This window comes from Dysidea avara, chromosome 1, assembly GCF_963678975.1.
Source record: "Dysidea avara chromosome 1, odDysAvar1.4, whole genome shotgun sequence".
Classification (NCBI taxonomy): Eukaryota; Metazoa; Porifera; class Demospongiae; order Dictyoceratida; family Dysideidae; genus Dysidea; species Dysidea avara.
The window spans coordinates 1,154,467-1,182,113 of record NC_089272.1 but is presented as its reverse complement, the minus strand read 5'-3'; the positions used below and the strand labels follow the sequence as shown (position 1 = coordinate 1,182,113).

General features: G+C 38.2%; 2 protein-coding genes and 1 long non-coding RNA gene across 8 annotated transcripts in view; 1 reads left to right on the top strand and 2 right to left on the bottom strand.

The window, feature by feature from the left end:
* The window catches only part of LOC136252219 (uncharacterized), a 181,781-nt gene that overhangs the window by 56,342 nt on the left and 97,792 nt on the right, over positions 1 to 27,647 (bottom strand). For all 4 annotated transcript variants that reach the window (XM_066044617.1, XM_066044624.1, XM_066044631.1 and 1 more), the window contains 2 exons: positions 19,433 to 19,600; positions 10,293 to 10,375 (listed from right to left, as the gene is read on the bottom strand). In XM_066044617.1, the coding sequence (XP_065900689.1) occupies positions 10,293 to 10,375; positions 19,433 to 19,600 (251 nt within the window). The remainder of the gene's footprint in view (positions 1 to 10,292; positions 10,376 to 19,432; positions 19,601 to 27,647) is intronic.
* Positions 161 to 1,588, top strand: LOC136252196 (uncharacterized). Of its 2 annotated transcripts, none has more exons than XM_066044597.1 (3): positions 161 to 387; positions 439 to 531; positions 586 to 1,588. In XM_066044597.1, the coding sequence occupies exons 1-3, from the start codon at positions 252 to 254 to the stop codon at positions 1,143 to 1,145; spliced, it is 789 nt and encodes a 262-aa protein (XP_065900669.1). In that variant the 5' UTR covers positions 161 to 251; the 3' UTR covers positions 1,146 to 1,588. The 2 variants fall into 2 exon arrangements, with proteins under 2 accessions (XP_065900669.1, XP_065900664.1); XM_066044592.1 differs by having other exon boundaries at positions 583 to 1,588.
* LOC136252211 (uncharacterized) lies at positions 1,455 to 2,353 on the bottom strand. 2 transcript variants are annotated; one of them, XR_010699418.1, is made up of 3 exons: positions 2,102 to 2,353; positions 1,770 to 1,906; positions 1,455 to 1,712 (listed from the first exon to the last, which is right to left on the bottom strand). It is a non-coding gene; the product is annotated as an uncharacterized lncRNA (long non-coding RNA). The 2 variants fall into 2 exon arrangements; XR_010699417.1 differs by lacking the exon at positions 2,102 to 2,353 and having other exon boundaries at positions 1,770 to 2,063.

Sequence of the window (27,647 nt, the reverse complement as noted above, 5' to 3'; positions counted from 1 at the left end):
AGACATGCCCTCCATTTTCTGTGGGTGGATAATACCCATGAGAGAACACTTAACCCTTAAACGCGCACGCGAATTTACGAAATATTGCACTGAAATCGCAAGGGCCATTTAAGTGGCCCTCCATATTTGGCACAGAGGTGCGCGCGCTAGGATTATGTGATCATGAAACGGTTTGGTGCAACGGAAAGCCACGTTTCTGGGCTTTAATTCGAGCTCAAGAACTTTGTGCTGTGATTAAAGATAAGCGAGATATGGATGAAAATACTGTTGTTGATCAACTTTTCTATAGCGACACCGACGATGACTGGAACAACTCGGACGAAGAGGACTCTTTTGTCCATGGAGAAGACTCTTTTGTCCTTGATAGGCTTACCAGGGAACAAGACGGTAAAATGGCGGACAGATGAATCGCTTCTATCACTTCGCCTGCCATTATAGATGATTATGGCGATGTGGAAGAAAATGATCGTGAGGAAGTGTTCAGCAAGGACGAAGAAGACATCGAGGAAGAAACTAACGATGATTATGAAGGTATAATGCTTTTCACATGTTTTATAACTTGAGTCCTGCTTCTTCTAATAGCAGATGTGAGATATTGTGAAGGTCATGATGAGTCAAGCCATCCTGGACCATCTGGGCTACATAGTGGAGTGAGTGACGGTGGGATGGGTAGCCTGGAAACTGAATACCCCTGTAGTGGTTCTCCTGTGGCTTACCATGGCTCTCCTGTTAGTTCTTCCCTGCGCTCTCGTTCTTCTTCTCCACACGCCCCATTTTCACCTAGTGATAGAGGCAGGGACTACTCACCATCTCCATCTGATCCTTTGTCTGGTAGAAATAGAGGGAGAGGTAGAGGAAGGGGTAGGGGAACTGCGTCTCCAATGGATCTTGTGCCTAGTCGAGGTAGGAGGAAAGGTACTGGTAGGGGTAGAGGTACCAGTAGGGGTAGGGATTTGGCTATCGATAATGCTTATACTCTAGAGTGCTGTTTCACACCTGTGAATGATTGTAGACCATCAAAAGCTTTAGGGAGCAACTGGCTACTAAACTTTTATCTCAATATAGCTCACTCCAGCATGGAGGACGTCAATCACAGGCTCTTCCACCTCAATGGCCTGCGAGGCTTGAGGAACGCCATTTCATAGAGAACCTTGGGACTGACGGTGACTGTGCAGTGTGTTCTGACCGGAAGACACATAGAAAACGTACTAAGTATGGCTGCGTAAATTGTGGAATGGTTCATTTGTGCCTTGAAAATTGTTTTAAGATATACCACACCAAGGAAAACTATAAATAAATAAGGGGTGTATGCTATTTACTGTGTCTTAGACTTTTTACAGGTTCAGCCAATGTATATAGTTTAGATGTGTTGACAGTATTATCTGTTTAGTTATGTACAGAGCTGCCGGTTTGTAATTCAGGTTTTTCCACAATTGTGTTTTTTTTCTCTGAAATCACTTGGATCGGTGGTTTCTAAATGAGGCAAACCCTTTACTGAGTAAAGATCCCAGCTCTTTAGTGTATATATTTCATGTACATTTTATGTTTGAAAAGTTTTTCAAATTCTAATGCTAATAATAATACTTTATGTTTGATGAACAGTGCATGATAAAATGGATTGCTGTTGGTATTTGATTGACCAGTCACCAGAATACGTCTTGGCAGCACGTTGAAACGCCACAGTGATTGTGTTGGAGTTCTTTGTTACATGCCTACAGGATAAAAATAATTATGAGAATACGACAATTTTTTTTTCAATTCACAACTACCTGAGAGTTGTAGCTATGTCACTGGAATTTCACCACCTTGTATCAAGGGTACCACCCTTTCTAAACACCAAGTGTTGAGGCGAATGGACAGAGGAGCTGCCTACCATGATGATTATTTCCAAATGATGCGCGTATTGCTGTGGATAAATGGAGAAGTATTATTGATAAAAACATAATAATAATATTGGATAAACCCCAGGTTATCCACCGTCTGTGTACCAAGTTACAAGCTGACACATCAAGGATTTTCACAGTTACAGTCGTGTAAAGACGTGCGGTTACTTCGCACAATTGTGTGAATACCACAAGTTTTTTCTAAAATTCATAAATACCTGAGAGTTGCAGCTATGTCCATGGAATTTCACCACCTTGTATCAAGGGTACAACTCTTTCTCGACACCAAGTATTGAGGCGAATCGCCAACGGAGCCACCTACCATGACGGTTATTTCCAAGTTATGCGCATATTACTTCGGATAAATAGAAAAGCATTAATGATAAACAATTGATAGTCACGATGGGTAAACCCCAGGGTATCCACCATCTGTGTACCAAGTTTCAAGTTGATACGTCGAAGATTTTCAGAGATACAGCCTTGTAAAGACGCGCGATTATTTTCGCGTAAGTAAGCATAAACTTTCGTGCGTTTTCGGTGTAATAAATAATAGGGCCATTATAATGGCCTTTGCGCGTTTAAGGGTTAAGGTCTTGACTTTCCGTTTTACCCATGTTGTCTTTGGTGTATCTTCAAGTCCCTTCCTTCTCAATGCCACTATTAGACACCATCTCAAGAGATACACTGACATCCACCCAAAATTTTGTGCAGAAATTTCTAAGATTAGTATATGTTGATAACTTAAGTTTTGGTGCTGATTGTGAGGATGACATGGTTGAACTATACTTAACATCCAAACTTGAAATGGCAGAAGGAGGTTTTAAACCTGAGGAAGTTTATCACAAGTTCAGTAGCCCTACAACAGAAAATATATGAGATCGAGAGGGATTATCTAGCCAAGAAGTAGACCGAGAGTGGACTAGTTATAAGACTTACTCCTAACATCTTATGGGGGGGGAAGGCTAGAACAGCAAGATAATGAACAGAGAATCTTAGGAGTATGATGAAATTATGCCCAAGATGAGCTAATATTTAACGTCAATGAACTGGCCATATTGATCAATGCCATAGAGCCAACAAAAAAGCAAATTGTTGAGGTGACAGCAAAGTTCTATGAATTCTTGAATTTGTGTCTCCTGTCATTGTTTGTTTCAAGATTTTATTCCAAGAACTCTGCAGTAGCAGGGTAGACTGGGATGAGCCACCGACAGGCGATTTACTGAAAAAATGGGATCACTAGTGTCAGGAGTTACAACGTCAATTCCCAAATGTTACTTCACACTATTGGATAAGGCCTTGAGTTGCTGCAGTTTTCAGGGTTTTTGTGATGCATCATCAGTAGCATAATATTATGCAGCAGTGGTATATCTAAGAATGGAGGGAAGTGCTGGCACCACTGTAAATTTAGTGGCATCGAAGACACGAGTTGCCCCTACTAACAAGCTGTCGATCCCAAGACTGAACTTCTCTCTTCCTTGTTGTTAGCAAATCTCATGTCCAACATCTCTATGGCATTGGTGACATAGTTCCTATTGCAGGATCAGTGCTGCTACACTGACTCAAAAGTAGCAATTTATTGGATTAGGGTGACAACAAAGGAATGGAAACCATTTGTTGAGAAAATAGTGAACGAAGTGAGGAAACTGGTCCTTGCACAGTATTGGAAGCATTGTCCTGGGCAGCAGAATCCTGCAGACATACCTTCAAGGGGAATCACCCCCATGGAATTGATGAGATCCAGACTGTGGAGACATGGACTATACTGACTTGTGGAGATGAGATTTAATCCAGAAGAGGAGTTGAGTATGCCAGCAGAATGTGCAAAGTAGGATAGAGTTACCCACTGTTATCTCACACGTGACTTAACTAATACTACTAATGACTTGTGCAATATTGGTAAGATAATCGATTGTAAATTTATCCAATTGCGTTGACTGCTCGGGGTCACAGCCTATGTTAATAAGTTTGTCATTCTTTTCAAAGCAAAGGGCACCAATGTGGAGCAATAAACAGAGTTGACGGTTCATGAATTGACAAGAGCCAAAGATCTGTGGTTGAAGGAATCCCAGAAGGACTTGCCTAACCACAAGAGTTTCCAAGCCTGGAGACAACAATTCAATCTCTTCCTAGATGACAGAGTTTGGAGGTGCAAAGGGAAGATTGGCAATTCCCAATAGGGTTGCAATAATTATGCCTGAATAATTTTCAGCATAATTCCAGAAATGTTTATTCTAGCATTGTGCTAGCATTTTGAAAGAATTATTAATGGTTTAATGAATGAACAAAGCAATCACCAGATTGAGATACTCTAATAGAACATTCATCTATATATACTATAATAAATCTAGAGTTGTACCGATTCCCACTTTTTAGGGAAAACCGATATCTGATATATTTTTACCCTGTTTTACTGATAGTTAATCGATACCCAATTGTAGGTCTCTACAATTATACTTGTACACACTCCATTAAAAGTAGAGCTAGTAAAGCCAATTCTGTGAAATTGTACACTTAACTCAACTCAACGTTGCTAGTCAGACAAGTGGGCTAGGGCCTGAACCATCACTGTTTATCTTTATGGTTCCCACAAAACAAACAAATTACCCAAGTACATACCAGAGCCTTTGACACCAGCCCTCCAGTGGTATTGCAGCTGCTGAAGCTGAATAGACTAATATTCTGCTGGCCACAGCCCATTACAACCAATTTCCGATTATGGTAAAAACAGCTAATTATCGTCTTCTACCCATTACCGATCCGATTATCGGTACAACTCTAAATAAATCCACATATCACTCTATCAGAACAATGAAATACCTTGTTTATGTGCAATAATTAACCATAGAATTTAAAATAAACAATCAATTCTACATTTCTATTTCAATTAATTGGAATAATGTTTTAGAAAAATGCATAAATTTTGGAGCATAATGCAAGCTTTTTCCAGGAAATTCTAAATAGAATAATACAAAGAATCGTGAGTATAATTACCTCAGCCCTAATTCCCAAGTCCCATACAGCACAAAATACCCAGCATTGTTAAGCACGACACACTACTTCACTCAGTTAGTTGTCCGAGATGCTCACAACAGGGTACTTCTCAATGCATGGTGACCTTGACTGAGATGAGGTCGAAATTTTGGAATGTTAGAGGTAGGCAGTTTGCTCGATAAGTGCTACATGATTGCATGACATGACTGCATGATTTGCCATAAGGCTGAATACAAGCCGTACCTAGCATCACCAGCACCACTGCTACCAACTTCTGAGTGACAGAGGCACCTGCATCTTCCTACACTGGTGTTGATATGGTGGGACCACTGTACATTAAGGACTAGGGAATCAATACCAACAACAAGGTGTGGATCTGCCAATACACCTACTGTGTGACCAGAGCAGTACATCTAGACATTGTTCTTCAAATAACTACATAAGCGTTCATCTGAAGTTTTAAGAGATTCACTGCTAGACGAGGCTTTCCGATAAAGATGAGTTCCGATAATTCCAAGACTTTCAAATCAGCGGCCAAGACCATACAGACTGTAATTGATAATTCTGAAGTACAACAGTATTTGACAGGACTTAGAACAGAATGGGTATTTAATTTGGAGAGGGCATCTTGATGGGGTGGCATATTCGAATGTATGGTTAAATCCCCAAACATTGTTTAAAGAAAACAATTGGAAAAAAGCCAAGTTAATGTATGATGAGCTACTGACTTCCCTGACATAAGTAGAGATGATCCTGAATTCAAGACCATCATCTTATGTATCAACAGAAGACATTGAAGAGCCCTTAACACCCTCTCATCTAATGACTGGAGGAAGAGTGTTGAGCCTGCCTGACGTGGTGCACTACCGAAGACCACCAGAGGATAGTGACTTTCAAGTTGATGTGTCTCATGAAACTAAATCAGAGAATGAAGCACCTCGTGATCAGGCATACAAATCATTGTTCCAAATAATGCCTATTATAGAGTCTACTAATGGTTGCTTATGTCGGGCCGCACGTTTATAGACAATGACAATTGATGGAAGTGACTATGACTAGTTCTCTGTCAGAGGTCTCTCTCTTTGAGGCTACGACTAGCTACCTTGCCCAGCACAAACTTAATATAGCTGGTAACTAATTTCCGTTCATATTAATACACACGTACAATAATTTATTAAAGCATGCTGCCATTAGTAGTTTGCACTGAGGGGTCCTGGCAGTACTAGTGGCTGACTGTTGGATGCTGGTCCAGCTGGGCATAGCCACAAACTTTTGATCACCCTGTCCGTCACAATGTAGTTAGCTGTAGTGTACTGTAGGTCTATATGTAACAATATGATACATCGTAAATTGTGCATGGCTACTGACAATATTACAGCTTAATTACATTTTGTAACTACGCTATAAATACTTCATAATTACCCAGTAATTGCGGTAAAAATTATACTGTAATTATTGTCCTACACGATTACATTATGGCGTAATTACTCTACTTTACGTTAACTTTATTTTGACGCGTACTGTACATGTGACAGTTCAAAGTGAGTGCACTTTCAAAAGCATCTAGTTTATTTTCAGGATTGCAAACTTTTCTTACAATTTTATACTGGTTAGTTTTGCTGATGCTGAGCCACAATCGTGAGTATAAGCGCACATTTCTTGATTGAAATAGAGAGTTGCAATAACTACTGAAGTTTGTATCATCAAAGCGTGAGTTGAAACACTTGAAAAAATTCTTATACGACCAGAGTTTTTTGGTCTTCAAATGTAGCTAAAACAGAAACTGCACGCTTATTTGACTAGCAGGTGTTTGATACCTCCTTAAAGAGTAGCCTGATAATGACAATACTAGGGACATTATTAGTGACAGACAGCTTATTCAACCCATATACACCTGCTGGTCAAGCACCCCAACCATTGGATTGTACCATACTATGCTTGGGTTTGACATATACTACTTAAATGAAAACAGTTAGCAGCTTCAGCATAAGTTGTTGAGTTTCTACAGTATGTTTTATAGCATGCTGTATTCTCTGACACTTAACTTTGCTAGATTAGTTGTTGTTTTCCTTATTTTTTGGGAGGTGTGGGGTTTAGTCAGTTTGCTAGGACAGTTACTACTCGGGTAGGGAGCTACCCAAAGATCAAAACAGAGTGCTAATAATTGATCTGTCATGAGTACATTTAGAACAATGAGTGACCTAACAACGTAGAAGCACTTTTAACTTCCAGTTTGGCATACACACACACATGAGGGGTGGTAACAGATGAGCAAATTCTGAAGTACGGTATTAATGTTATAATAACACACAGTGGAGTTTGCACAGAGGTGTTCCTTCTACTTACCATTAAAGAGAGTCCAAGGCACCTTTGGAATTATACATTATGGGCACATAATGCAAGAAAGTACAAGTAGGCTGGTGCTTAAACCACAAAGACTAATTAAAATCTAATTAAATAACACTATATTTGTAATAACCAGGACAATAACAGCAATTGTCTGGTGGTCAAACATAATTTCAAGCACTGGAACAGGTAGGGCCACAAAATATATAGCAATTGTCTGGTCGTCAAACATTATTTCAAGCAATACACTCATAGTATACTTTCTGATCTTTTGGTGGCATCTTGAAATTAGTGCTGGGAAGCATTGAAAAGTAATAAACAGTATTCAGTATCTAAAAAAATATATCATTGTATGGCAGTATAGTATAGCAGTGAACGCAGTAAACATTGCAAGCTTGTTTGATGCATAACTCATCCCGGCTACAATTCAAGCTTGGATCAGTAAAAATGTGCTCAAGGCTAACAAGTTACAATTACATTTTTACTACTGCAATGTAATGAGACAGTAGGCTGGTACTACACAGCAAGCAGTAAACCTCATGTTTACTTGGAGCATGGGCTTATACACTAAACCAACAACACATGATTTAATTAAATGCCAGAGTCTTCATGTTTGGCTTCCCTTAAAGTACTATGCTATGCAACTAAACCACAGACACCAGTTTCCTGCAATTCTAAATATAGCCTAACAATATTAAATAGCCATACTGCGTATATAAGAAGTCTACTTAAAATAGTGCCATGCCTCATAGTTCAAGTAGATAAAAACATATCACAATGTTTTCACAGTATCATAGTAGTCAATTAAGTTATTTGTACATAGTAACAACACTGGAGACATCGTGAAAACATTTTTTAGAGGTGCTATATTGACCGGTGATAGAACAATAATATTAACTACAAATATAGTTGATTTTAAAACACTGGCACAATATAGCAGCTTAAAAGCCAACCTAATGCATGGCTAGTGGACACCACTAACACATGATGTGGTTAATTAATTGCCTAAGTCTAAATGATTTCCCGCAAGTACAATGGATGAAAGCCAGACAGTAATTAGAATCCATTATGATAGTTGCTAATAATGTAAAGCAATGTCATGATGATTATCTTTCATATAAAGCTTTCAAAACTTTCATAAAGGTTTTATATAAAGCTTTTTACTTACTGACAAAGCACACGTACTGTGCATAAACACACATCTTTAACAACAGTTGTCCAAATTCCAATGATTTTGAGATGTATAGCTAGATATAATTATAACAAACACAGTTCAGTCATTCAAATAGAGCACATTGTTCATTTGTACGCTATAGGGCTGAATTCATGGAGGAGTGTAGCGGACATCCACACTATATCTAATGAATTTATTATGAAGCTTATGAGACACCACGTCCGTGTTGGTGACTATAAGCATGGTGAGGCAATGAGTGGGGGGTTGCAAGACTGGTCACATGGCAAATAACGGAAACATTCAAATACACCAGCAGTGCCAGATAAGAAAAGCCAGTACTGTACCACTGCTAATTTGGCTAATTGTGTGAGAGACCAATAAACTAGCAATGTAAGAACTGGTAAAGGCACAACTATTAGGAGCAGCTGTGGCAGAAGAAGCGGGATTCTGAAACTAGTCACAGAGTTGGGGTAATGTTCTACATTTACGCAGTACGTAATATTGTTTTGCAGTAACAAGCAACGTAATTATGTCACAATATGAAGTAGCAAGTAATAATATTATATAATGGATAATACATCCAAAAATTGTAACTTGTTACTCCTTTTCAAGGTGCAGTGTAGTCAGCCTCGTGATAGGTTGCATTTTTGGGCCCAGACAGCACTAGAGACAGAGTTTTTCACATTAACAAAATAGTACATGGGTAGTGCCTTTGAGGCCAAGACACTACAACAAAGTATGCTTTTGTGACTGAATTACACCTTGCTTGTGTCACTTGAAGTTGTAGACTGGTAGCTTGTATTAAAATTACTTATAGCTATAGTAATGAATAAAATTAATAATGTAACACATTACTAGTTACAGCCCTCAAAGTAATGAGCAATATGTAACTTGGTACTACTTTATATGAGCAATATGCACCACAGCGTTCCACATGGTGTAGGAACAATAAGCAACAAATCACATTTCTAGAGTAATGACCCCAAATCTGAGTATAGCCAGCTTACACAAAAGAAATAATGATATGCTCTCAATTATTTCAAGGCATTAGATTATTACTAAGGAGGTTATACTTCAAATAAAATAATCTTTGCTGCAATACAAACTCTCACAAAACTGAGATTTTTAAACAATCAAGTGTATTAAGTGCTTCTTAAAATAATTATCATACTGGTAAAGTTTACCCTTGAAAGCTTTCCATAACCTTGTAAAGGTAAGGTATCTTGAGACTGGAAACCATTCAGCAACTTTTTAGAACTTCCATAACCATCACAATCACTAAACAAGACAAAGCTACCAGAAAAGAAAAGCACCTGCGAACACCAGATGCAGCAATCACCAATTGTCCCAGACATCAGGAACTCCTAAACTAACCACAACCATACTTTGTACACACTGATAAACAAATGTTCCAAAAAGGAATGGACTCACCGAGAAAAACCAGAGGCAACAATGAACACTCCGCAGCCTAACATATAACTCACACCTGACCATCAAGTCAAGTGGAGCCCAGTGATCTTCGGAGACAGTCTGAACAGTATCATTGGCGCAACCAAGCTACGGCCACTCTTGGAATCAACCAAACAACCAGGATCATTATCAGCCTGGCATCCATCAAAACATAATGCTGGCCATTGGAACACATTGTCTACTGCCAATTGTTGAGCACATGGTGCATCTGCACATGTGCAAGTATTCTTATTAAGGCACATCATTCCTATTATTGTTCACCACGGTCAAATGCCTGATTCTGCTATGGTGTTCAACATTAACCTAGTTTAAAGATATTTGATATTTGAACTACATTTAAACCAGGTTCATGCTCACAATTCTATGCATATACAGTATAATACATACAGTAGTATAACACAGTATTGTTATTTACAGTGTGTACATACCTGTAGCAACACGCTTTGGAGCAGCACTAGTGACAAACTCATGACACAACAATTCCACTGCAGATGGTCTACTTGATACATCCCTGTATGATGTATTATGTAAGTACATAAGATTTGTCAGTAATTGACAAGGAAACACAAACCTTAAAACATTTAAAATAGAGTAACTTACCAATTATTGACCACCACCTATGATTTACCAGTAAGTTACATCCACTATCGACCATTTTTTATCAGTGGATTTATCAAAATTTTAGCTACAAGACTTTTTACTGCATTTTGCTTTGCCTAAACATAAGTGCTCTGATGCTGCCAAGGAAGGATAGAAGAGACTGTGATAGAGTAGAAAGCATACTGGGGAAATTAAGCGACACAAACTGTGGGTCAATCAATCCATGATCAAAGCAAGTAATGCAGTCATTTCAAATGGAGCTGCAGCACAACAAGATGTTCCACCGACAATGCTAAAAGACAGACTATCTGGACAAGTAAAACGTGAAACTAAACCAGGCTACCTAATGACAGAAGATGAACAATTAACTAACTTCTTGATTGAATGCTGTAAGATGTGGAATGACAAGACAGAGAAAAATCATACAGTTCAGGAAGAGGATGGTGGAGAAGAAAAGTACTCAGGAGGGAGGAGGGGTTACCCATAGTCAAATTCAATGGCGAGGGCTGGTGGTCAAAATTTATGAAAAGACACCCTGAGTTCTTGTTATCTTTGTGAATGATAGATCCTCTACCATGCTGTAGATCTAGTGCCATAAGTTAGCAAGCACTAGACCATCATTTGGGTGCTGATGAAAACCCTTGAGATTAATGGCCTGATGGATAAACCCAACTGTATTCTACAATATGGATTAATCAGGTATTGGCCATAGACAGCTGAAACATGTTTCACCTAAAGGTATAAAGAGGTTTAAGGACCATCCTCAGGGCACAAGGCACAGATCGCCATCATATCTTCTGCTAACGCTGTTGGTACGGTACCATGCTACCTCCAAAATATGGTTATCTTCAAGGTTGAGCGTTTGAAGCATGGATTTACAAGGAGAGAGATTCCAGGTACAGAATAAAGCATGTCACCTCAAGGGTGGACAGATCACGAGCCATTTTATGAGTGACTGAAGAAACTGTCCATCAAAAGTATTCCACCCTTATACCAGTACTGTTATTCTTAGATGGGCATTCATCACACTGTAGCTTGGAAGCTATCAAGTTCGCAGCAGAAAATGGAATTATTCTTATTTTTTGTTTGTCACCCCATACCACTTGTGTGGCTATGTCAGCTTCTTTGCTCCCTTGAAAAGGCATTGGGTAGACTGTTCCATGAGTACAAAGCTGACCATCCTGGTAGAGTAGTCACAAAATTTTAGTTCTCTTCACTTTTCAACAAGTCTTTATTTTTGTCTATACAGCAAGTACAGTTGTAGCTGGTTTTCAAAAGCTTGGTGTCTATCCATTCGTCCAAACTGCTATCAAGCCATATGCAATTTCTAATACACCAGCAGTGACAAAGTCCTGTGAGTTATAACTAACATCACTACACAAGATGAATTTGAAAGCGGTCAGATAGAAAGTAATCCTGGGTCATCAGCTGCTTCACTAAGTGAACATCAAATCAATTTGTTGTAAAGAAGATATATGACAATGACTATGACATATAATATGATGATCAAATGTATGTGGGATGACTACCACAACAGTACCAGATAACCTCCCAGAAAGTTTGCGACTGCTGCAGAAGATTTGTCACTGATGAGAGCACTTCTATAGTAGATGAGGAACAAGCTGGACAAACAAATGTTAATCCGGATACCAAAGACTACAGCATCAGCAAAGCTACTGTAAGTGATAATGTCATTGCAGCCAATGGGATTGCACAGTAATCAGTAATGAGTCTTACAGTCTTTCTGCAAGCAACTCTCCATCACTATACTGCAGCAGTTGGATATAATTGTACACAACTGATCCACAATTATTAATAACAATGAGCTAAGATTTCATTGATAAGTTTGGAAAACACTAGAAGGTTTGTGACAAAGCTGAAGGACATTTTCGATCAATAAAGAGTGCCACCAAAAAGGTAACAAGACAAGACATATCCACCAGCTAGAGTGCTTACAACTGCTGAGTTCCTGACACTATTAATTGAAAAGTAAACAAAGAGGAAGAGGAGCAAAAGGCAGAGAAAAAAAGACTACAAAGCAGAATGATAAGAGAAAGAATAGGAAAGGAGAAGAAAGCTGTATTTATAATGAGAAAAAAGGAGGAAGAAAAATTAAAGCAAAGGTCTCATAAGTCTTAATAGATATGGGAATACGGTACAGAAAATTCTACTAGTAGCAGCTGAATCATCTTCTGACTCAGAAGTAGATATTGATGAATATGGGTCTACAACAGGGAGTTATCTAGCAATGAATGCGCGGTGTGTTTTGGACTATACCAAATGATTAGTCTAACATCGGAAAATCTATAAGGAAGTGGGTTTAAATGAAGGTGCAAGAAGTGGATATACAGACAGTGCTTACAAGATGACAAATGACCTTTATGTGTGTAGAGTCTGCAACTGTAGGTTTAGCTAATTGATTTGTGTATATCTCTTATATTGTATACTTGAATGAATTCATTTTTTAGGTATAGACCCTTCTTATGCTAGATATCATAGTTGAATTATTCATACTGATACTTACATGTAAGTCGATGTAGATAGCGATGGTTGATAATTGTGATTGCATGGGTGTGCAAAAATAGGGCATGGTGGCACATAAAATTTGGCAATTTTTTTTCAAGCTTTCATGGCTCATAAATTTGTTACCATTAGGCTATGGTCATGACATTTTCAGCACATCTTACTCATTTAATTGGCTTTATAATGCAAGTAATAGAATGCAGATATTCTATTTCAGTACTGAGATATGACCCGTTGAGTGACAGGGTGTAGTTTGTACCCACATGCCCTATTTTCGTAGGCCCGATAACAATTGATGGATGCATGTCCTGGACAATAATGGTGGTGATTCTCATATGCCTTAGATTGCGGGACTGAAATTTAGAATATGTTTTGGGAAATAGCAGATCTAACAGCATCAAAAATTCTGTTGTTCTACAATTTTTAAGGCCAAATTATGAAAGAAGAAACTTTAAGTGGTCCATAATTATTGGTGAATTACGCTATGCTAAATCATGAACCACAATAGTGGTTTCTAATACAGATTGGCAATGAAATGCCTTGTAACCTTTTGTACCCCATCATAACCTGTTGTAACTGATCATAACCTTGTACAACCATTTGTATCTCAATGTAATCTGTTGTAACCCATTGTAGCCTATTGCAACTGATCAAAATCTGTTGTAACTTTCTGCAACCCTTTTGTACCTCTTGGAAATCAATGTAACTTTGTCACTGGTGCAACCTGTTAATCTCTGTAACCAATTACATCATCAATTATCAGAACATTTAAATACCTCATATTAAACCACACCTTACAATGTCTTCCAAAGGATGGGTGACATTTATGCATAATAAGTTAAAAGGTTACAGTTAACCAGTAACATCATTAGTGATGTCACTCAAGCGCCACACACTAGGACAACTATAGCTGATATTTAGCACGAAGCCATCTAACTTCAAAGAGAATTTTGGGAACATATCTAGTAGATTCTAAATGTGCCATGTCCTTGATGTACATAGGAGTAACACTGCCAATTTCTTTTTATAAGAATTCAAGCTGAAATCAATTGTGCAAGTCTATTATTGAAACAAATCATCCTGTAGAGAGATCAGCTAGAAGACATCACATTTTAAGGAGTTCAGCTACAAATAAACTATCCAGTAGAGAGTTCAGCTACAAAAAAAACCATCCTGTAGAGAGTTTAGCTACAAGCAAATTACTCTGCAAAGGGCTCAGTTACAAACAAATCACCCACCATGTATATAGAGACTTCAGCTACAAACAATCACCATGTAGGGAGTTCAACCACAAACAGATAACCCAGTAGAGTTCAGCTAGAAATAAGACACCTTGCAGAGAGAATCCTGTAGAGAGTTCAGCTACAAGTAAATCGCCCTGTAGAAAGTTCAGCTGCATTTGAAGTCATCCAGTAGAAAGATCAGCTGCAAACAGGTTATCCTGTAGGTAATAATTGGCATGTAATAATATATAGTGATAAAATCAAATATAGTTAAAATATTAAAAATCTACTTAAAATTTTTTTCTTCTTTCTGTGGTTAAAAAGCCCCAAAGCCGGCCTATGGACAGTTTAGGGGTATACAAATACAAAAAGAAGTGATATCTAATCAAAAACAGTCAAACTGTAAAAAAAAATGCAGCCCCAAAAAGGCTACGGTGCAAAAGATGTGAAATCCAAGGTGGTGACTAAGAAATGGTTGTGATGGTAGGTTAATAGTAAAAAAAAATTAATAATTGTGACCAGATTTGTGAAAAGGAGTCTTCCACTCACATCCAATTCCGTAAACTTGGGAAACCATAACTTTGTGATTACATAACATATCAACCTGAAATTGTCACAGTCAATTCAGCTGTGTAGGTGCTCATTTCTCACCAAATTGCAAGCCAATAGCTGTTTCCCATCTGAAGTTATGAATTGTCAAAGTCGGGAAATTGGATGTGTGTGGAAGACCCCTTTTTCGCAAATCCGGTCACAATTGGTCTTGGTATCAAATTCACCTGAATTGTCGTTATTAAATTTTTTTACCATTAACCTACCATAACAACCATTTCTTAGTTGCCACCTTGAATTTCACATCACTTTTCACCATAGCTTTTTTGGGGGTCGTACTTTGGCTGTTTTAGATTAGATACTCTAATTGTGCAGTCACCCTAATAGAACATTCAGCTACAATCAAGTCACCATGTAAAGAGTTCAGCCAACAACAAGTCAACCAATAGGGAGTTCAACTACAATCTAGTCACCCTTCAACTAGTACCAAAAACAAATCACCCTGTAGAGAGTTCAGTTACAAACAATTCACCCTGTAGAGAATTCAACTACAAACAAAGTCACCTGGAGGACAGTTTAGCTGCGAAAAAATCACCCTGTAGAGAGTTTAACTGGAAACAAGTCACCCATAGAGAGATCAGCTAGGAACAAATCACCCTAGAGAGAATTCAGCTACATTTCTTAGAGTGTTTCAGCTAGAAATAAGCAACAGTGTAGGGAGTTCAGCTACAAACAGAGAGATCACCTAGAAACAAGTAATCTTGTAAAGAGATAAGCTACATTCAAACCATCCTGTAGAGAGATCAGCTAGAAAAAAATCACCATGTACAGAGATCTGGTAGAAACAAGTCACCCTGTGGAGAGTTCAGCAAGTAAGAAGTTACCCTGTAGAGAAATTAGCTATAAACAATTTTCCCTGTAGAAATCAGAAGAGACAAACCACCCTGTAGAGAGATAAACTAGAAACAAGTCATTGTATAGAGAGTTTAGCTGGAAACAAGTCACCCATAGAGAGGTCAGCCAGAAACAAGTCACCCTATAGAGAATTCAGCTACATTTGTGACCAGAGTTTACAGAACCGATCCAAATCGCACATCAGGCAAAATCAAACTAACACCACCAGTGGATAGCTACACTATCATACTACAAGTTTTGACCCTCAGCACTACTCAAACTACACGAGGCTGGTTTTAACAGACGTATTTTCTGGGTGGTGTGGAGTGCTCAAATGGGATTTCAGGTCTTGTGAAGGACCTGGCTTGGCAAGAATCAGTGGTTTACTGGTGGACAGCCTTATAATGTTGGCCAGACGTGTTCTCTGTTGATTTTGCTACATATCAGCCACTAAGGAGCCAGCACAGCCCTGTAATCTTGTGTCTGGACTCCAATCGTGGTCTGCCTCCATTGTGAGGTCTATCTCTTGCCCTCCCTGCTACCCCCCCTTTGTGAGCACCAGTGATACTACTTCGCTCGTCCAACTACTCAGATTTTCTATCTTATTTAGCGGGAAACTGTACAAGCATCTACAAGTACTGGAAGTGGCCTGAAAGGTAACAGATTGATGCATCTTTTGTAAAATTTCATACGCGTGCTTGCTATCCTTGGAGAGTTATGCTGGCTTCAATTCTTTAAAACCGTTTATCTCGAAACTTCTAATGTATGATTTGGATGGTTTTTCCAAAATCCAGTCACATATAACACTCATCTGGCTGTGAAGGAGCCAAACACACAAAAACATACTTTGGAATCACTCCATGACCAGTGCCAGCCACCACAAACTGACCAGACTTCTTTCCACCGCTCCAGTATTCTTGGCAGGTCACGTGATCTCACGTGATGCTCCAGAAATAATTTCATAATGTTTCAGCTAGAAATAAGCAACCTGTGGACAGAGCTCAGCTACAAACAAACTTCAGTGACAAACAAACTCTCTCAGTAGAGGGCTTAGCTAGAAGCAAGTTACCCTGCTAAGAGTTCAACTACATTTCAAATTATCCTGTAAAAAGATCAGCTTGAAACAAATCACCCTTTAGGAAAATCAGCAAGAATCAAGTCACCCTGTTGCAAGATCAACTCCATTTCAATCATTGTGTAGAAAGATCAGCTTGAAACAATTCACCCTGTAGAAGAATCAGTTAGAAACAAGTCACCCTGTAGAGAGATCAGCTACCTACCTGTTGAGAGATCAGCCAGAAACAAATCACCCTGTAGAGAGATCAGCTTGATCAAGTCACCAAGTAGGGAGTTCGGCTACATTTCATGTCACCCTGTAGAGAGTTTAGCTATAAACAAGTCACCTGTATAGAGATCAGCTAGAATCAAGTCACGCTGTAGAGAGATCAAGTCACCTCGTAGAAAGATCAGCTAGAAACAATTCACCCTGTAGGGATCAATTAGAAAAAAATTACCATGTAGAGAGATTAGCTGAACAATTCACCCTGTAGAGAGTTCAGCTGGAAACAAGTCACCAGCAGAGAGATCAGCTAGAAACAAGAAAGGATCCAATTACATGTAGTGTTCAGCTATAAATAAGCCATCCTGTGGTGAGTTCAACTATCATGTAGTCAAAGAGTACAGTTACATTATGAGGCTCCCTGTAGAACTTTCAGCTACACACACGTTTCCCTGTAGAGTATTCAGCAGCAAACAGTTAAACCTGTTTGACTTATTTTTATGATCAATGAACACAATTGTAAATCATTGACTAAATGTACATGTACGTAGCTAAACAAATCATTAAATCTTCTCCCTCATAATAATCTTCTCCCTGTATTAAAGAAAAAAGACAAGTTAAAAGATATACTTAAAGCTGGTCATAGGCTGGCTATAGGTATGAAATTACAAAAAGAAGTCATATCTAATCAAAAACAGTCAAGCTGTAAAAAAGGGTGCAGCCTCTACAAAAGCCAGGGGAAAAAATGTGAAATCAAAGGTGGCAGCCAAGAAATGGTTATGATGGTATGTTATGGCAAAATTTTAAAAACAACAATTCAGATGAATTTGGTGACAAATCCTTAGAGGAGGCAATGCAAATTCACCTGAATTGTCGTTATTAAATTTTTGGTCATTAGCCTACCATCACTGCCATTTCTTGGCCACCACCTTTGATTTTACCTCTTTTCTCCCTGGCTTATTTGGAGGCCTCACCCTTTTTACAGCTTGACTGTTTTCGATTAGATCTTGGTTATTTTAGTCAATAGCTAGATTGTTAAGAGGTGTGGTCTCCACACTCTATCGTTAGTATTCCACCTAGAGTTTTATTGTATGGGTGTGGTCATGAACCTATCACGAAGTTGCAGGTATCTAGCAGGTATACCTCTTACAGTAGTGTCGGGACTTAAGCACTTCTGAAATCCAGTTCTGAAAAAATTGTGTGGTGTCTAAATAATATACTGCTGAAAGAAAGTGTTGATACAGAAAATTGATGCCTCAATATGGTTTTGTTGTATGAAGAAGAAGACAAGCAGCCTTACTGAAAATAAAAGAAACGACAAGGTACAGAGGGCCTACATTCATTGAAACTCAAGTAGGCACATCCCAATGGTAAATTTGTTATTGTGGTGTAAAATGGTGGCCGTGCGCTGCTTCATTTGGCCTCTAGGCTTACGACTGTGGTTAGGCAGTAAGTGAGTGAGTGAAGCAGGCAGGCAGACCAAATTTCAAGGTTTGGTAATTTCATTTAAAATTCTAAGTCTGGTCACTGGTAAGTGTTTTCTTGCTTTTAATGCTGTATTTCATGTTAGATGCACTAGTATCATTCCATAAAGGTTATTTTTGTGGAGTAAGATGTCTCTAAGACAATTTTTAAGGTGGAATTTTAGGCAGCATGTGTCATTTTTGAGTGGATTCCTACTTAAACAGTACTACCATACTGTTTGATACTTAAGTGTGGGTGTTCAAAGGCACTGCTTTGTGTTTAACTTGTATATTTCCCTGGCAGTACCTTGATATTTTCTAGTGAATATTATGGGAAGCATTGCTTTGATGCCCAAACAGTTAAACAATGTTATGCACATTGACTTGTATATTCAGCAATATAAAAGCATTTAATTGTAGGTTTGAGTTTTACAGACTCAGAATAATTGCTACATTTCAACTAGTTGATAGTTACTAAACAACAAATCATCAGTAAAATTCATTTGAGCATTCCTTGGATACGTTTTTCTACCCATCACATGTCAGCCATTGAGCAGACTATACAAAGAGAAACACAAAGAAGACAACTAGATTTAATAGATGAGTAACTTATAATCCTAAATATAACTTAATGTATTAACTTACTTAATGTCCCAATAGCCAAGTTAGTAGGTTTAATGTAATACAAAGAATGGTAAAACTAAAATCTAGATCCCACAATCGCAATTTTCTGGGATTGTGTGCAAAGCATATTGATGTATCAATAATTTATCACTCTGAAAGTACTTAATCCACACTACTAAAAGTACTATCCATCATGAGATACACTGATGCATAAATGCGTAAAAGAATCATGGTGAGAACTCTGTAGTTTTTTACCTATCGGGTGAGTATGCCTATAGAGATATATATGTAACATTTATACCACAGAATATGCTAATATAAATCCCTCATAGCCATGGTAAAAATATTACATATTTCATAATGCATGTATCCATGGTATACAGTCACACACAATACAACATTGCAATTCTTACTTCCTCAAACAGGATGCCACAAAATCATGAGCTGCAGTAGAACAATGTGGAGGAAGCTGAATGTCCAAATGATTATCATTAGTAATTAGACACATGAGTTGATATTGTGACAGTTCATAAAAGGGAGGTTTTCCAGTCAACATCTCAAATACTGTACAACCAACACTCCTGTGCAAGGTAACAGTTATTAATAAGTTAACAGGGCTATGTGTATCACATGCATAACAGTTATACTGTAAGTGCTGGTTTCTAGTAACTAAAAGGCTGTACGCTACGGTGCCCAAACAAAGCTATTAAAAAGGTAGCTCTGCACCCTTTTATCCATCTTTATAATTGAGTTGCCCACATGCTAAATTTCAGCAGAATTTTCCCAGACCATTATTGTGATACAACTGAAAAAAATCATACCATATTTGGGTGTTCTTGATTATTTTAAATTGAGTGTGCACCTACATCTGGCTACAGGTCAACTGTGGGAATGCTCCTGGTTTATTAATGTGACTCGCTGAGCAAAAAACTGGCCGTTTTTGCAAAATAATATTCCATAAAGAAGAAATACACTGGGTAAAAAATATGTGTGCCACATGAAAATTTTATGCACACTTCAATTGCATTCATACACACTGAAATTAACCTGAAAGCAATAAAACCTATAACCACTGGATTTGCCTATTTATGGAGAGTAAGAAATTATTTGTTTTGTGTTCACACAGCAAAGGATATGTGAGTTATAGGCATTTATTTACAATGTAATAAAAGCAACGTACACCATTTTCCGATTGCTGTCGTCATTTCTTAGTTGGAATGTCCTTCTTTTTTGCAAACACAGAGGAGTACAGGGAAAGCACTATACCTTGATTGATTTGCCAGTTCATGGTGCACAAATTGAACCAAGTCCAATCTTTGTAGATTGTGAGTTATGATCGATTATTTAAATGCATGTAATTTATTTCCCATATTGTTGCTGAACAAATCGAGTTTATCACTGTTTCAAATGTCAAGCGCTATAACTCCAAGTCCATTAATAAAATAGTGTTCAGATCTAGGCAGACTAATGTCTTAGGGTAAACTTGAGAGATAAAATGAAAAGCTAGCAGCTACAGTTTTCTTCTTACCTATCTTCTGGACAAGACAAGCATCATTCTAACCTAATAGTGGTACTGTTATCGCATAATGTTTGATATGAATGTCATGGCAGTACAGTGTAGTACTGACATGATAACTTGACTTAAGGGTAAATCCCAATGCTAGCAAGCACAGTTTGCTACTTTCTTTCATTCTTGCTTTATCTACTTTGTTGAGGAAAATTTCTAAATCACTCTGAACAAGCCAACAACTTCAGTTTCTACACTATTCAGAGCCCCTCAGATGATGTAATTTTGGCTACCCACAATAAATCACCTTGGTCTGCAGCCTCAGTAATTAAGTTTGTTGGTAGTCTCAACCACATTTTCCTCCGGTCTAGGTAACGGCCTATTATGCCCAAAAATTTACCTATTATGCTTTTGAGCATTGCTCAAAAATTAAGCCTATTATGCTCAAAATTATGCTTTCAAAATCAAGATTATGCTCTAGAACTGACTGTTTTATTAGAGTATCTCAGCCTTTCTTGACTGCTGTATTAGAGTAAGTGACTGCTCTATTAGAGTATCTCGATCTTATTTCTACAAAGCAACAAAGAAACGGTTTAATAAGTTATATTACGCGTTTTTAAATGTGAAAAGCACTAATAATACTATTGGCAGTGAATATTTGCTTTCTTTCAGGTGCGCGTATTGCACATTTTAATTAAATTTTCAAACATAGTCCCTATTATGCTAGCATTATGCTTGATACTTTTGGTCACCTATTATGCTTTAAATTATGCTGGCATAATCGGCCGGTGCCTACTCCGGTCTCTAAATAGCATAGAAACCTTGTCAGCTTATTCAAACTAATCAACACATACGATAGTGTGTCGTACGGCCCAAGAAGCCGGCGCGCCACACCATGGATATATTGACAGGAAGAAAAAAAAGTGTTATTATCGTACCTTTGTATCTTGGTGATACCTTATCCGATTGGAACCACATTTGCTGCAGAGTTTCCCGCCAGCTAGGGAAGTCTACAATCCAGATTTGAAGGAAATCGCTCCAGCCATTTCCGAGTTACAAGCAGCCAAAATTTTGGGGTTTTTTTCTTCATTTTTTTTTATTCTTCGTCTTTTCACATACTTGCATGCAGAAAGGGAGTCCAAAGGTGAATCCTAGTATCAAAGTTGGTGCAAATTTGATGAATAGTTAAGGATTTATGACCAATTATTTGCATAAAACAAGATCTGTTGTCATGCCTACAGGGTAAACTGCTTCATGAAATAAGTTGACAATCATTTTGTGTATAGATCAACCATTGTAGGAGTGCCTATTCATTGTTTGAAAGCAATCAAAATAAAGATCATGAAGATATGACACCAAACCAAAGGTGTGTAACAATTGCGTGATCAAGATTCATGAATAAAAATACCAATAATTTTCAGCCTACCAGGCAAACCGCTTAGATCAATGAGCTGAAAATGGGTATGTAGCTGGAATAGTCATCATAGAAAGTCCTTGCAGTAATACAGAACAATCGGATTACAAACCACTGAGTTATGATTCCAAAGCCAACTTCGTCACCTGTAGCAAATGCAAGATCGAGATACTATAATAGAACAGTCACCTTAATAGAGCATTCAGCTAGTTCATGACTTACTCCATTACAGATTTCTATTACATTGCTAGTTATGCTGTAGGGAGTTCAGCAACAACCAGTTAATATTGTAGACAGTTCAGCTACAAGCAAGTCACCCGTAGAGAATTCAGCTACAAATATATGTCTGTATAATATTATTACAAGTCACACTGAAGAGAGTTCAACTATCAACAAGCCATGCACCCTGTAGAGAGTTCAGCTACAAACAATTCACTCTGTAGGGAATTCTGCTACAAACAAGTCTTCATGCAGAGAGTTTAACAACCAAAATCCACCCTGTAAAGAGTCCAACTTTACCAATTATAACAAGTTACTCTTTAGAGAGATCAGCTAGAAATAAGAGTGAGCTCAGCTAGAAAACATCACCTTGTATAGAGTAGAGTTCAGCTACAAACAAATCACCTTACAGAGAGTTCAGCTACAAACAAATCACACTGTAGAGAAGTCAGCTACAAGAAACCACCTTGTAGAGGGTTCAGCTGTGAACTGATCACCCCGTAGAAAGTTCAGCTAGAAACAAATCACCCTGTAGAAAGTTCAGCTAGAAACAAATCACCCTGTAGAGAGTTCAGGTACAAAGAAACCATCGTGTAGAGAGTTCAGCTACAAACAAATCACCCTGTAGGTTTTCAGCTACAAACAAATCACCTTGTGGACTAGACACAAGTCACTTTGTAGAGAGTTCAGCTACAACTAAATCACCCTGTAGAGAGTTCAGCTGTGAACAATCACCCAAGGAGTTAAGCTTGAAACAAGTCACCCATATATAGAACCCTGTACAGCAATCAGCTAGAAGAAATCACCTTGCAGAGAGTTCAGCTACAAAGAAACCATCCTGTTGAAAGTTCAGTTAGAAACAAATCACTCTGTAGAGACTTCAGCTAGAAACACGTCACCCACTAGAGAGATCAGCTAGAAGCAAGCCACCCTGTAGAGAGATTAGCTAGAAGAAAGCACCTTGCAGTGAGTTGAGCTACAAAAAAAAACTATCATGTAGAGAGTTCAGCTACAAAATAAATCACCCTGTAGAGAGATCAGCTAGAAACAAGTCACTTTGTAGAGAACTGAGCTACAAACAAATCACCCTGTAGCAAGTTCAGCTGCAAACAAATCTCCCTGTAGAGAGATAAGCTAGAAACAAGTCACCCTGTAGAGAGATCAGCTACATAGAAACCATCCTGCAGAGAGTTCAGCTACAAACAAGTTACCCTATAGAGAGATTAGCTAGAAATATATCATCTTGTGGAGAGTTCAGCTACAAACAGCTATATAACCCTATAGAGAGTTCAGCTAGAAACAAGTTACCCTATAGGGAGATCAGCTAGAAACAAGTCATCCAGAGATTAGCTAGAAACAATTTATCCTGTAGAGATATCAGCTAGAAGGATCACCTTGTACAGAGTTTAACTACAAACAAATCACCCTGCAGATAGTTCTGTTACAAAAGTCACCCTGTAGAGAGTTCAGCTAGAAGAAGTTGCCTTGTAGAGAGTTCAGCTGCAAATTACCCTGACGAGAATTCAGCTACAAAGAAACCAACATATATAGAGAGTTCAGCTACAAACAAGTCATCTTGTAGAGAGTTCAGCTACTGTGTAAACAAGTTACCCTGTATAGAGATCGGCTAGAAAAAAGGAAAGATCCACTAGAAACAAGTCACCTTGTAGAGAGATCAGATAGAAACATATCACCTGTAGAGAGTTCATCTACAAGCAAATCACCCTGTAGAGAGTTCATATACATTTCCAGTCACCCAGTAGAGAGATCAGCTGCAAAAAAGTTATCCATAGGGAATAATAAATATATGTATTATATATGTATATATCCCATCCAAAAGCTTATAGCTGTAAAAAAAGTGTGCGGCCAAGTACAGCAGAGTTAACTGTGACAAAAAGTAATGATATCATAATGCGGCCATGTGCGAGGTGTGCAAGTTGTAAAATTAATAGCTAATCAGATAATACAATGTTACTGTTAAAGTGTTAATGAGAACTACATGATGCTGCTAGTTTTAAGTGTGTGAGCATCTTCATAAATGCCACACAAATTTGTTTCTCAATAAAGCAATGTGTATAGATTCTCTGATAGCATTAAATAGGTTGACTTTGGTGGCCTGTCCTTTGTTCATAGCATTATTGTATACAGGAAAGGCGGCCAAACTCAAACTATTTATTGCAATCAGAGAATCTATACACATTGCTTTATTGAGAATCAAATTTGTGTGGCATTTATGAAGATGCTCACACACTTAAAAACTAGCATCATCACGTAGTTCTCATTAACACTTCAACAATAATATTGTATTATCTGATTAGCTAATATTAATTTTACAACTTGTACATCTCGCACAAGCTTGCATTATGATATCATTACTTTTTGTCGCAGTTAACTCTGCTTTACTTGGACACGCACTTTTTTTTACAGCTATAAGCTGTTTTTGGATGGGATTTCAATACCTTTTGTTAGAATAAGCATACGCTGTTGATAACAGTAGGTGAGTTTCCATGGTTTTGACAGAATCCTCAGATTACAGTGACAGAGTATTAAAATATAACTGTAATTTTAGTGGCCAGGGCCCCATCAAGGGCCCCTTGAATACCTGTGTAAAAGATTGATACACTCTAATAGAACAGTCAGGATCTAGATACTCTAATAGAGCAGTCACAATATTCTTCAAAGGAGCAGTGTAGCAAGTTATAATTAAGGAGATATGATTAGTGATGGGAAGCTATTGTCATTGTCAGTATGCAATGACCTTTTTTTTGGTCTTCGACTTACAGTTAGGCTAAAGTTGTGATTCGTTCAGAGTGGAACCCTTCCTTGCCCCTGGGCCCCTCATTAATTCTTTGCCCTGGGTCCTCCCCCTAATTTCTCTGGGTGGCCCTGTTAATGGCATGCAACTTCAGTCAACTAACACCCATTTAACTAGTAAACCCTTAGTAACACTTTGCCTTTCATCTTGTACTGCATTAAAATGATCAAGATACTCTAATAGAGCAGTCACAAAAACAGCTGTAACATGGCAATCAATATTTAGCATAGTTACAACTTTTACCTAGCATTGTATTGTATAGTTTAAATTACTATCTACTTACAGACTTTACAATATAAAAATACAGTACTTGTAGAAATGTGACTGTTCTATTAGAGTATCTCGATCTACTTCATCCATTGACTAACTCAAGCAGAGAAGCCACACCCCTGCCCACATCAATAAGAGCTCTTGTGAAATGAAATGAGAATAGTAGAGAAATGGCAGGTATGTACAGACAATAGAGGGGCACGTAATTATGTCCTGGTGTAAATAAAAGCCTTTAAAATTGATATTACCATACGCAAGGAAATTTTGACATAAGAAAAATTTGACAAATTCACACTTCAGCAGATTTGACAAATAAAATGTTGACGAAAGTCAAGAAATTGTATATAGGCACTTGGGCACTTATAAACATTTGACGAATAAACCGATCCGTCAAATTCTTTTGACATCAAAATTTCCTTGCATACAGTACTATTGAATAAGCGCACCAGAATAGGCTTGCGAGGCTGTTATCTCATTGCTTGTTTTTTCGTGTTGAAGGGATTTAGTGCCGCTGAGACACAATTGGTGAGTTTATCTATACATGTATTTGTGTTGTAAAACTTAATTGTAAAAAGGTGATTAGCACATACAGTACCACGATAAAACATGTATTTGTACAGTAGAGTCCCTCACGATTATTAGACATTGGACCAGGGTAAAAATTTTACTGCTACATTTAGAGGTTGTAGCATTTGTAAATCTTAGTATCTTAATAAATAATCCTCCATGATCACTAATCACTAATAGTACAGTGAAAACTGGTTATTATTCAGGTAGTGATAAAATTTTCTGACCTAGCTTATTAGAGAGGTGGCTGCATTTTGCGGCCTTAAAAATGGTAAGAAGCATGCTTTTCTAACTGGCTATAGAGATGGATGTAGTGTGTGACAGCGTATGAGAGTGAGTGTTGGCAGCAAGGGGGCAGCCAATCTGTTAGAGCACCAAAATCACTTCTTCAGACGTAGGCAGTTGGCTGTCCGACCAAAGCATAGAAATTTTCACTTTTGGTACTTATAAGCTCCTTATGAAGAAAGTGATGAAGTCATTATCCATAGTTAACATCTCAGGCAAGCCAAACTCCAATAGTTTTAGCTTGCAGGCTAATTTGGGGACAAAATTTGGGCAAGCCCAGGACTTTACTGGCACGTGCAAAATCTCCCAGACAAAAGAGGCAGTGCCACTGTTAGTATCTGTTTGATTTGCTGCATCTGAAAGATAGCTATGCCAATCAGCATTACAGTTATTGTTCAAGCAGTATTACTACACCCCTCCATCCTGGGATGCCAGGTTTGTTGTCAAATACTGAAAAATAGTTTAAAATGGATGGGTGGGTGGGGAAGCACCCTGAAACACTCCAATCACTGCAACTAGCCACTGATCATGAGGCACACTGAACACTAGGTGTTAATACAAGGAGTAGACTGACAGGTGCTACAAGTTGGGTAATTGGAAAAGATGGATACAGTCGGATGTGGACACGGACACGGACATTTTCAAAAAGAACTTCTACATTTATATAATAGTTATTTTTCATACCTAACGCTGTTTTTACAGCAGTCTTCGCTTCCAGACCTAGGCGTCAATTTTGTCATAGTGATTATCCATTTATAAGTGCATGTGCGAAGGACCAGACCAGCACTCCACAGCATGCCAAAGACCATATAGTGTTGTACATGTACTCTAAAGTCTAATACAGAGTTATATAGTTGTAGAGATTAGCTTGTTTGCCCCATGCAATTTAGCTTAGCAGGCCAAATCCACAATCTTACGTCTTTTAGTATAAGGCGCAGGCGCTTATACAGAGTGTTGAGGGATTCAAGGACCTGGCCTACGAGATTAGGTTGGGATGTGCAGTCACATGCTAGATTAATCTCTGTGACTCTGAGTTAGATTTCTAAAGCACGTATACAACACTATAATATGGTCTTCAGAATGCTAGTCTATCCTTCGCACATGCGCTTATATATGGATAATTGCTATGACACCTGGGTCTGGAAGTGAAGACTGCTGTAAAAACAGTGTTAGGTATGAAAAATAACTGCTTTATAATTGTTAAAGTGCTTTTTGAAAATTTCCATGTCCGTGTCCGTGTCCGCGTCCAACTGTATCTGCCTTTTGCAACTACCCCTACAAGTTGTGGCTTATGATAGTGTGAAACTGCTATCCCATAGCATGCAAAGAGGTGATGCAATTCTTTGTTAGCACATTCCAAATGGGTTGGGCCTGTTTGCATGTGATTGCATCATGCACTCCCATAGTGCCACTGTTAATATCTGTTTGATTTGCTGCATCTAAGAGATGGCTATGCCAATCAGCATTACAGTATTCTTCAAGCAGTATTACTGTGCCCAATTTATCTGAAATTAAAGATTCTGTAACCACTGGGTGTATCCAAAATGCATG

What these genes read in the sequence shown, in the direction of transcription:
- LOC136252196 (XM_066044592.1), top strand. Translation starts at nt 252, where the DNA reads ATGGATGAAAATACTGTTGTTGATCAACTTTTCTATAGCGACACCGAC. An exon ending in GCTTACCAGGGAACAAGACG is followed by an intron (nt 388 to 438) that starts GTAAAATGGCGG and finishes CTGCCATTATAG; the next exon opens with ATGATTATGGCGATGTGGAA. An exon ending in AACTAACGATGATTATGAAG is followed by an intron (nt 532 to 582) that starts GTATAATGCTTT and finishes TTCTTCTAATAG; the next exon opens with CAGATGTGAGATATTGTGAA.